The sequence below is a fragment of the Nematostella vectensis genome, chromosome 9 (genome assembly GCF_932526225.1).
Source record: "Nematostella vectensis chromosome 9, jaNemVect1.1, whole genome shotgun sequence".
Lineage (NCBI taxonomy): Eukaryota > Metazoa > Cnidaria > Anthozoa > Actiniaria > Edwardsiidae > Nematostella > Nematostella vectensis.
Window position 1 is genome coordinate 12251715 of NC_064042.1, and position 12667 is coordinate 12264381.

General features: G+C 40.0%; 1 protein-coding gene across 1 annotated transcript; it reads left to right on the forward strand.

The window, feature by feature from the left end:
- The first annotated feature begins 54 nt into the window (after positions 1-54).
- LOC5512347 (lysocardiolipin acyltransferase 1) lies at positions 55-12378 on the forward strand. Its single transcript, XM_001632672.3, has 4 exons — positions 55-554; positions 755-764; positions 8060-8248; positions 11555-12378. Exons 1-4 carry the CDS (start codon positions 384-386, stop codon positions 12343-12345), a joined length of 1161 nt encoding a protein of 386 aa, XP_001632722.1. The 5' UTR covers positions 55-383; the 3' UTR covers positions 12346-12378.
- Positions 12379-12667: the final 289 nt, after the last annotated feature.

The following is a 12667-nucleotide window of genomic DNA, read 5'->3' on the forward strand; positions in this document are numbered from 1 at the left end:
ACTTCTTGAATAAGAAAACATATAAGCAAAAGGGCATCGCTTGGAATAATGGAGTAACATCTGTGTTTAGCTATAGTAGAACAGCAAATATTTTCTATAAACCTATAAATCAGAAGTGTTAGCATTTTTCTGGAGAATTCTTCGGGGATTGCGTGACTGTGGTCAAATTTGGAACGCACCCATCCACCGAGAGTAGAGCGCTAGCGCTAGGTCGACGAGCATCGTACGACGGCCTGCTCATTTTGGTTGACCGATTCAAAGTCCACACTCGTATTTTGCAATACCAAGCCGCTAGCCTCCTAGAGAAACTCATTTTGTGGTAATTTTGTTTCAGTTCTTGCCCAAGACCTGTTTTTAACCTACGCGTTCACAGTAGGCAAGTCATGCTGCGAAATCCTATCGGCGGGTTTCTTTACCTGGCGATTTTGTATTTTAGTTCGTTTTTTGGAGTTATATTCATTCTTGGACCTTCGCTGCCACTATTGTTGCTGAACCCTAGATGGTTCAGGTGGTTTAACGATAAGGCAATTTCTATGTGGCTGGTTTTAGCGCCGGTGAGTAGAACTTTATTTCCTTCTTTATTGTAAGAAATGGCAGCCATTTTGCTTGTCAAAAAAAATTGAGCGATGTCCTCTATTTCAGTGATGGAAAATTGTTTATTTTTATCTCTAAAAGATAATTCATTGTTTGTATGTCTTGGATACTAAACATACTTTTATTTTTGTTTCGGTGTCGTCATGGGGTGATATTTAAGGCCATGTTAGGTAAGTTTAAACCCCTTTTCTACTTCGCATTTATTTGCATTATGCATTTTCCAAACCACATTACAATAAGGCGTGTGTTCTCTCTTGAGCAATACAATTCTATAATACTAAAGTTATCCTCACTATAATTTAAGTTTGAAAGGTGATTTGGGGGAATTACTTGTCTATTGTTCGCTTTGAACTTGTGGCATGACTGTTTTGCAACCATAACACTTAGCACAGAACAGGTAAAAATAACCAGATAACAATACGACTGAATCTAGCATGTCTTAACACAATTCCAAGCACTTCTTTGAATTTTATGCAATTTTCTTTTTATACAATTTACAAACGTCTACTTACTAAAGTACCCATCTCGAAGCAAAAATGCTAATATATAGTGTACCTACGGGTAAATCTAACAACCTTAACAATTAATACTTTCTCCGAATAGCAACTATATCAGGTTATTTTAAGCATTACAAAAATATTTTATATTTACATTTCAGAAACAATGCATTTTTTGCTAAGAATGTACAAATATAAATTTCAAGTGACATGATTTTAGACAAGACTTTTAAGTACATATGGTACAAGATAAATTATGTTACTAGTATTCACATATGAGTAAACAGATACACCTATTTCACAAAAGGTTGTCAGTGCATATGGCAAATAGCTTATAGGTACTCATTATTTGTCGTAAAATTAAAGGTGTTGAATAAAGTCAAGCAATGTCAGAGCCAAGCATTTGGTAACCTTCAATGGATAATTGTTTTTATTTATCCATATTCTTCGAGACGCATGGTTACTTTCTGTTTTAGAACTGCCAATCGCCATTTGCACTGACAACCTTTATTGAAATAGGTGTATGTTATTTGGTATATTTCATGTCCTTGTTTACACCAGAAAGTGAATGAAAACAATATGCATGTTTTGTAAACATATTATTTTTTAATGCACATGTTTTCTTGCAAATATTTTTGAAAGCTAATAAAAATCATTTAGGTTGTCTATCTTATTCGTTTTTTTCATCTGTAATATGCAAAAGATAGAAGATACTCCTCAGTTCTCTCTTTGCCTATTAGCTATTTACAGTCAGTGAGAAATTGTTGATTAATTAGGTTTATTTCCATGTGATTGTTGCAATTATATGGAACAACATGGCAGAAAAACCTTTCTCACAACCTTTCTTACAATGGCCAGTAGTTTTTTGCATTCTGAGAATGACTTTTCTATTCACTTTTCATACCTTTAGGCGGAAGTGCATATCTCCAAGGTTTTGGCTTATTCTGTGAATTTTTCCCTGACAATCTTTGTACTACTTATAAATGCAGTGATATAATCTAATTACACTTTACAAAAACTTGCATCAAAATAAAAAAGGTTGCATTTGATATCTTGTTTGCAGTTGTGCCGAGTGCACACTAGTGACATACGACATAGGTGCACACACTCTTATGCCTGTATGTTAGTGCACACTAGTGACATAAGACATAGGTGCACACACTCTTATGCTTGTATGTTAGTGCACACTAGTATAAGACATAGGTGCACACACTCTTATGCTTGTATGTTAGTGCACACTAGTGACATAAGACATAGGTGCACACACTCTTATGCTTGTATGTTAGTGCACACTAGTATAAGACATAGGTGCACACACTCTTATGCTTGTATGTTAGTGCACACTAGTGACATAAGACATAGGTGCACACACTCTTATGCTAGTATGTTAGTGCACACTAGTATAAGACATAGGTGCACACACTCTTATGCTTGTATGTTAGTGCACACTAGTATAAGACATAGGTGCACACACTCTTATGCTTGTATGTTAGTGCACACTAGTGACATAAGACATAGGTGCACACACTCTTATGCTTGTATGTTAGTGCACACTAGTATAAGACATAGGTGCACACACTCTTATGCTTGTATGTTAGTGCACACTAGTGACATAAGACATAGGTGCACACACTCTTATGCTTGTATGTTAGTGCACACTAGTGACATAAGACATAGGTGCACACACTCTTATGCTTGTATGTTAGTGCACACTAGTGACATAAGACATAGGTGCACACACTCTTATGCTTGTATGTTAGTGCACACTAGTGACATACGACATAGGTGCACACACTCTTATGCTTGTATGTTAGTGCACACTAGTGACATAAGACATAGGTGCACACACTCTTATGCTTGTATGTTAGTGCACACTAGTGACATAAGACATAGGTGCACACACTCTTATGCTTGTATGTTAGTGCACACTAGTGACATAAGACATAGGTGCACACACTCTTATGCTTGTATGTTAGTGCACACTAGTATAAGACATAGGTGCACACACTCTTATGCTTGTATGTTAGTGCACACTAGTATAAGACATAGGTGCACACACTCTTATGCTTGTATGTTAGTGCACACTAGTATAAGACATAGGTGCACACACTCTTATGCTTGTATGTTAGTGCACACTAGTATAAGACATAGGTGCACACACTCTTATGCTTGTATGTTAGTGCACACTAGTGACATAAGACATAGGTGCACACACTCTCATGCTTGTATGTTAGTGCACACTAGTGACATAAGACATAGGTGCACACACTCTTATGCTTGTATGTTAGTGCACACTAGTGACATAAGACATAGGTGCACACACTCTTATGCTTGTATGTTAGTGCACACTAGTGACATACGACATAGGTGCACACACTCTTATGCTTGTATGTTAGTGCACACTAGTGACATAAGACATAGGTGCACACACTCTTATGCTTGTATGTTAGTGCACACTAGTATAAGACATAGCTGCACACACTCTCATGCTTGTATGTTAGTGCACACTAGTGACATACGACATAGGTGCACACACTCTTATGCTTGTATGTTAGTGCACACTAGTGACATAAGACATAGGTGCACACACTCTTATGCTTGTATGTTAGTGCACACTAGTGACATAAGACATAGGTGCACACACTCTTATGCTTGTATGTTAGTGCACACTAGTATAAGACATAGGTGCACACACTCTTATGCTTGTATGTTAGTGCACACTAGTATAAGACATAGGTGCACACACTCTTATGCTTGTATGTTAGTGCACACTAGTATAAGACATAGGTGCACACACTCTTATGCTTGTATGTTAGTGCACACTAGTATAAGACATAGGTGCACACACTCTTATGCTTGTATGTTAGTGCACACTAGTGACATAAGACATAGGTGCACACACTCTTATGCTTGTATGTTAGTGCACACTAGTGACATAAGACATAGGTGCACACACTCTTATGCTTGTATGTTAGTGCACACTAGTGACATACGACATAGGTGCACACACTCTTATGCTTGTATGTTAGTGCACACTAGTGACATAAGACATAGGTGCACACACTCTTATGCTTGTATGTTAGTGCACACTAGTGACATAAGACATAGGTGCACACACTCTTATGCTTGTATGTTAGTGCACACTAGTATAAGACATAGGTGCACACACTCTTATGCTTGTATGTTAGTGCACACTAGTATAAGACATAGGTGCACACACTCTTATGCTTGTATGTTAGTGCACACTAGTATAAGACATAGGTGCACACACTCTTATGCTTGTATGTTAGTGCACACTAGTGACATAAGACATAGGTGCACACACTCTTATGCTTGTATGTTAGTGCACACTAGTGACATAAGACATAGGTGCACACACTCTTATGCTTGTATGTTAGTGCACACTAGTGACATACGACATAGGTGCACACACTCTTATGCTTGTATGTTAGTGCACACTAGTGACATAAGACATAGGTGCACACACTCTTATGCTTGTATGTTAGTGCACACTAGTGACATAAGACATAGGTGCACACACTCTTATGCTTGTATGTTAGTGCACACTAGTATAAGACATAGGTGCACACACTCTTATGCTTGTATGTTAGTGCACACTAGTGACATAAGACATAGGTGCACACACTCTTATGCTTGTATGTTAGTGCACACTAGTATAAGACATAGGTGCACACACTCTTATGCTTGTATGTTAGTTCACACTAGTATAAGACATAGGTGCACACACTCTTATGCTTGTATGTTAGTGCACACTAGTATAAGACATAGGTGCACACACTCTTATGCTTGTATGTTAGTGCACACTAGTATAAGACATAGGTGCACACACTCTTTTGCTTGTATGTTAGTGCACACTAGTGACATAAGACATAGGTGCACACACTCTTATGCTTGTATGTTAGTGCACACTAGTGACATAAGACATAGGTGCACACACTCTTATGCTTGTATGTTAGTGCACACTAGTATAAGACATAGGTGCACACACTCTTATGCTTGTATGTTAGTGCACACTAGTATAAGACATAGGTGCACACACTCTTATGCTTGTATGTTAGTGCACACTAGTGACATAAGACATAGGTGCACACACTCTTATGCTTGTATGTTAGTGCACACTAGTATAAGACATAGGTGCACACACTCTTATGCTTGTATGTTAGTGCACACTAGTGACATAAGACATAGGTGCACACACTCTTATGCTTGTATGTTAGTGCACACTAGTGACATAAGACATAGGTGCACACACTCTTATGCTTGTATGTTAGTGCACACTAGTATAAGACATAGGTGCACACACTCTTATGCTTGTATGTTAGTGCACACTAGTATAAGACATAGGTGCACACACTCTTATGCTTGTATGTTAGTGCACACTAGTGACATAAGACATAGGTGCACACACTCTTATGCTTGTATGTTAGTGCACACTAGTATAAGACATAGGTGCACACACTCTTATGCTTGTATGTTAGTGCACACTAGTGACATAAGACATAGGTGCACACACTCTTATGCTTGTATGTTAGTGCACACTAGTGACATAAGACATAGGTGCACACACTCTTATGCTTGTATGTTAGTGCACACTAGTGACATAAGACATAGGTGCACACACTCTTATGCTTGTATGTTAGTGCACACTAGTGACATAAGACATAGGTGCACACACTCTTATGCTTGTATGTTAGTGCACACTAGTGACATAAGACATAGGTGCACACACTCTTATGCTTGTATGTTAGTGCACACTAGTGACATAAGACATAGGTGCACACACTCTCATGCTTGTATGTTAGTGCACACTAGTGACATAAGACATAGGTGCACACACTCTTATGCTTGTATGTTAGTGCACACTAGTATAAGACATAGGTGCACACACTCTTATGCTTGTATGTTAGTGCACACTAGTATAAGACATAGGTGCACACACTCTTATGCTTGTATGTTAGTGCACACTAGTATAAGACATAGGTGCACACACTCTTATGCTAGTATGTTAGTGCACACTACATAAGACATAGGTGCACACACTCTTATGCTTGTATGTTAGTGCACACTAGTATAAGACATAGGTGCACACACTCTTATGCTTGTATGTTAGTGCACACTAGTGACATAAGACATAGGTGCACACACTCTTATGCTTGTATGTTAGTGCACACTAGTGACATAAGACATAGGTGCACACACTCTTATGCTTGTATGTTAGTGCACACTACATAAGACATAGGTGCACACACTCTTATGCTTGTATGTTAGTTCACACTAGTATAAGACATAGGTGCACACACTCTTATGCTTGTATGTTAGTTCACACTAGTATAAGACATAGGTGCACACACTCTTATGCTTGTATGTTAGTTCACACTAGTATAAGACATAGGTGCACACACTCTTATGCTTGTATGTTAGTGCACACTAGTATAAGACATAGGTGCACACACTCTTATGCTTGTATGTTAGTGCACACTAGTGACATAAGACATAGGTGCACACACTCTTATGCTTGTATGTTAGTGCACACTAGTATAAGACATAGGTGCACACACTCTTATGCTTGTATGTTAGTGCACACTAGTATAAGACATAGGTGCACACACTCTTATGCTTGTATGTTAGTTCACACTAGTATAAGACATAGGTGCACACACTCTTATGCTTGTATGTTAGTGCACACTAGTGACATAAGACATAGGTGCACACACTCTTATGCTTGTATGTTAGTGCACACTAGTATAAGACATAGGTGCACACACTCTTATGCCTGTATGTTAGTGCACACTAGTGACATAAGACATAGGTGCACACACTCTTATGCTTGTATGTTAGTGCACACTAGTGACATAAGACATTTGTGCACACACTCTTATGCTTGTATGTTAGTGCACACTAGTGACATAAGACATAGGTGCACACACTCTTATGCTTGTATGTTAGTGCACACTAGTGACATAAGACATAGGTGCACACACTCTTATGCTTGTATGTTAGTGCACTAGTGACATAAGACATTTGTGCACACACTCTTATGCTTGTATGTTAGTGCACACTAGTGACATAAGACATAGGTGCACACACTCTTATGCTTGTATGTTAGTGCACACTAGTGACATAAGACATAGGTGCACACACTCTTATGCTTGTATGTTAGTGCACACTAGTGACATAAGACATAGGTGCACACACTCTCATGCTTGTATGTTAGTGCACACTAGTGACATAAGACATTTGTGCACACACTCTTATGCTTGTATGTTAGTGCACACTAGTGACATAAGACATAGGTGCACACACTCTTATGCTTGTATGTTAGTGCACACTAGTATAAGACATAGGTGCACACACTCTTATGCTTGTATGTTAGTGCACACTAGTATAAGACATAGGTGCACACACTCTTATGCTTGTATGTTAGTGCACACTAGTGACATAAGACATAGGTGCACACACTCTTATGCTTGTATGTTAGTGCACACTAGTATAAGACATAGGTGCACACAATCTTATGCTTGTATGTTAGTGCACACTAGTATAAGACATAGGTGCACACACTCTTATGCTTGTATGTTAGTGCGCACTAGTGACATAAGACATAGGTGCACACACTCTTATGCTAGTATGTTAAGGCCAAATAATGGCAAGGACATGATGGCATAAAGAACAAAAACATGTCGTTAGGCTTATGTTTTTATGTGGAACCCTTCACATTTTAACAAGAGTGTGCGCATCTATGTCATTATGTTGTTAAGTATGTTATTAAGTAAGTCACTGCCTTATAAATAGGGCAAAGTATATTTTATTAGGGTGGGGTATTGTCTATTCATATAGGATATTGCTTAAGTTGTAGTTACTATTTTGCACTCCAATCTCAACACCAATAATGTATGTGAGTTACAGCTTCATTTATCAGCCTAAATTTTTACAAACTGGCTTTTCAGAGCTTATTCATGGGGTTAAAGTGACTATCACAGGTGACAAACCCCCAACGGGTGATACCTCACTTATCATCATGAACCATCGCTGTCACTTTGATTGGATGTTCTATTGGAGTGTACTTGTTCGCTATGGAAACCTGCAGTACTTGAGGATCATAATGAAGGATGTTCTGAGAAGAATTCCTGGGATCGGTAAGCACATGATAATGACCTAAGTTTTCCAATTTTGTACCTGTATCCAAAATGTGCATCAAAGTGTGTAGCTGCTATAAGTATAGGTAATAATATGGGCTGAGTAAAATTTGGGATTAATTTCACTAGTGTTTTCTATGTTTTTCTTAATTGCCGAATTTGGAAGTAATAAAAAACAAGTGAGTCTCAAATTTTACAAAAAACCCATGCTAGTACATGTTTATGGTAAAAAATGGCAAAGTTCAGTGCGCACATGAATACAGTAGCAAAGTTTGCCCACAATTAAAAAAAATTCCCTTGCTTTCTGCTTTTAGCCAATGATCATTGAGCAACTTTGCCCTATTTATTGTAAGCTTTTGAAGGGCTATCAATGGCAGATGGCAATACAAAAGTTTCCACTGTGATCATTGCAAAGTTTAGAAATGGTACTATGTGAATGCACTCAAGTGCCCATATTATCATAATGACACCAGACTTTATTTTTCAATACAAAAAGTTCCAATAATTACAAAGTAATGTTGGAAAAGCCACTCGATAAATGTATGCTGTGCTTCAAAAGTGACAAAGTTATAGTTTATATAGGACCCCTGCAGCCAATTTGATTTGCGTCCAACATTGTAAGAACTCTCAATTATTTAAAAAAAATTTCAACTGTTGACAGCAGCCTTTCATTGATACACATTTAGGATAGGCCTGTAGTATTGTAAGTCAAAGTCCAATTATACTAGTAGGTATACTGTACCTACCAAATAGGTACCACCAAATGGGGGTTTACAGGAAACAGCGTTAGATAACTTGCTATTTGTTGGCTAAACATACGGGTGCTTCTAGAAGAGCTAAGTATAATGGACTTGGACAATCCAGCATGTGCCAATTCGGTAGCAAGGCAACATACAGCCTGTGTAGCATTTTTTTGGGGCTCCAGTCAAAAGAGGGCCCCTCATGCTCACTCTCTGTTGAAGGGCAAAAATGCAGGCTGTACTGTGCAGCTAACATTAGACTAAAGTCACAACATTGGTTGCACACGTTCACATAGTTGAAATTAAAAGCTTTGAGCAGTGATATAAAGCACACTTTATCCACTCACATCCATGGTGGGGCATGTCTATTCTATTATTGATGTCATTGGTGGTAATCTCTTCCATCCAGGGTGGGGCATGTCCATTCTATTATCGATGTCTTTGGTGGTAATCTCTTCCATTCAGGGTGGGGTATGTCCATTCTTTTATTGATGTCATTGGTGGTAATCTCTTCCATCCAGGGTGGGGCATGTCCATTCTATTATTGATGTCTTTGGTGGTAATCTCTTCCATCCAGGGTGGGGCATGTCTATTCTATTATTGATGCCTTTCGTGGTAATCTATTCCATCTAGGGTGGGGCATGTCCATTCTATTATTGATGTCATTGGTGGTAATCTCTTCCATCCAGGGTGGGGCATGTCCATTCTTTTATTGATGTCTTTGGTAATAATCTCTTCCATCCAGGGTGGGGCATGTCCATTCTCTTATTGATGTCTTTGGTGGTAATCTCTTCCATCCAGGGTGGGGCATGTCCATTCTATTATTGATGTCTTTGGTGGTAATCTCTTCCATCCAGGGTGGGGCATGTCCATTCTTTTATTGATGTCTTTGGTGGTAATCTTTTCCATCCAGGGTGGGGCATGTCCACTCTATTATTGATGTCATTGGTGGTAATCTCTTCCATCCAGGGTGGGGCATGTCCATTCTATTATTGGTCTTTGGTGGTAATCTCTTCCATCCAGGGTGGGGCATGTCCATTCTTTTATTGATGTCTTTGGTGGTAATCTCTTACATCCAGGGTGGGGCATGTCCATTCTTTTATTGATGTCTTTGGTGGTAATCTCTTCCATCCAGGGTGGGGCATGTCCACTCTATTATTGATGTCTTTGGTGGTAATCTCTTCCATCCATGGTGGGGCATGTCCATTCTATTATTGATGTCATTCGTGGTAATCTCTTCCATCCATGGTGGGGCATGTCCATTCTATTATTGATGTCATTGGTGGTAATCTTTTCCATCCATGGTGGGGCATGTCCATTCTATTATTGATGTCATTGGTGGTAATCTCTTCCATCCAGGGTGGGGCATGTCTATTCTATTATTGATGTCTTTGGTGGTAATCTCTTCCATCCATGGTGGGGCATGTCTATTCTATTATTGATGTCATTGGTGGTAATCTCTTCCATCCATGGTGGGGCATGTCTATTCTATTATTGATGTCATTGGTGGTAATCTCTTCCATCCAGGATGGGGCATGTCCATTCTATTATTGATGTCATTGGTGGTAATCTTTTCCATCCATGGTGGGGCATGTCTATTCTATTATTGATGTCATTGGTGGTAATCTCTTCCATCCAGGGTGGGGCATGTCCATTCTATTATTGATGTCATTGGTGGTAATCTCTTCCATTCAGGATGGGGCTTGCCCATTCTTTTATTGATGTCATTGGTGGTAATCTCTTCCATCCAGGGTGGGGCATGTCCATTCTATTATTGATGTCTTTGGTGGTAATCTCTTCCATCCATGGTGGGGCATGTCTATTCTATTATTGATGTAATTGGTGGTAATCTCTTCCATCCAGGGTGGGGCATGTCCATTCTATTATTGATGTCATTGGTGGTAATCTCTCCATTCAGTGTGGGGCATGTCTATTCTATTATTGATGTCATTGGTGGTAATCTCTCCATTCAGTGTGGGGCATGTCTATTCTATTATTGATGTCATTGGTGGTAATCTCTTCCATCCATGGTGGGGCATGTCCATTCTATTATTGATGTCTTTGGTGATAATCTCTTCCATCCATGGTGGGGCATGTCTATTCTATTATTGATGTAATTGGTGGTAATCTCTTCCATCCATGGTGGGGCATGTCTATTCTATTATTGATGTCATTGGTGGTAATCTCTCCATTCAGTGTGGGGCATGTCTATTCTATTATTGATGTCATTGGTGGTAATCTCTTCCATCCAGGGTGGGGCATGTCCATTCTATTATTGATGTCATTGGTGATAATCTCTTCCATCCAGGGTGGGGCATGTCCATTCTTTTATTGATGTCATTGGTGGTAATCTCTTCCATCCAGGGTGGGGCATGTCTATTCTATTATTGATGTCATTGGTGGTAATCTCTTCCATCCAGGATGGGGCATGTCTATTCTATTATTGATGTCATTGGTGGTAATCTCTTCCATCCAGTGTGGGGCATGTCTATTCTATTATTGATGTCTTGGTGGAGCATGCCCATTTTATTTATTGATGTGTTTGCTAACAATCTCTTTCATCCAGGGTGGGGAATGCAGCAAGCAATGTACATCTTCCTTCGGCGTCGGTGGGAGCAAGACGAGGGGTACCTCAACACCATCTTAGACTACTTCAAGGACCTGAACTACCCGCTCCAGCTAATGATCTTCCCGGAAGGCACCAACCTAGAGGACCGCAGTCGCGTGCATAGCGACAGCTTCGCGCGGAAAAACAACCTTCCAATCTACGAATACGTGTTGCATCCCCGTGTGCGAGGCTTTGTGCACTGCGTGGAAAAGCTTCGCCACGGTCCACGCAGAATGGATGCGATCCATGACGTCACAATCGCGTACGATCGCAACTACTGTTTCACGGAGAAGGACATCATTTTAGGCGACTTCCCGCGCGAGATTCACTTTCACATTAAACGTTACCCAATCTCGGAAATTCCAACCGATGTTGAAGAACTCGAAGTTTGGTGCCAGAAGCGCTGGCTTGAGAAAGAGGACAGGCTAAAATTATTTTACTCAAAAGAAACTAAATGTTTCTGCCCAGAAGACGAGAAAATAACACAAGATGCGAGCGATAAGCAGGAGGCGACGGTTCGCAAGCAGATGGTCGGTTCTATCGTGTTTTTCGTCGGGGTGATCGTGGTTTCGGTTTTGCTACTTTATCGCTATTCGTACGCCCGCTGGTTCTTTATTGGACTTATTGCTGTTTATTTATTGCAAGCGTTTGTGGGATTTGGAATGGACAAAGTTCAGCTGGTGCTGCATAATCAGTTGTCAAAACATGCGACTAAGACGATGCGCTACTTAAAATGTGCGGATCCTTAATTTCAATCGTTATTAAATTAATGGCATTTCTTTTCTAAGGTTATCATAAATGGGACACCTCAGTAGGAAGTGCCACTCATCTTCTGTTTCGTTGAGGTCGCATTGCCGGCAGAGTCTTTCCTCCGGGCTGCGGTATGGTCTGGAGTGCCGTCTTATGACAACTTATTCTTAGGCGTGTCAACTCTTCTCTATGCTTCGTAGCCGTAAAAGGCCTCGAATTATCGGGGGGGGGGGGGGGGGGGGGGGGGGGGGGGGGGGGGGGGGAGAGCATTAGGCGGACAGCCACGCCGCTACTGGTAATTTCCTCATATTTTCTTAAAAC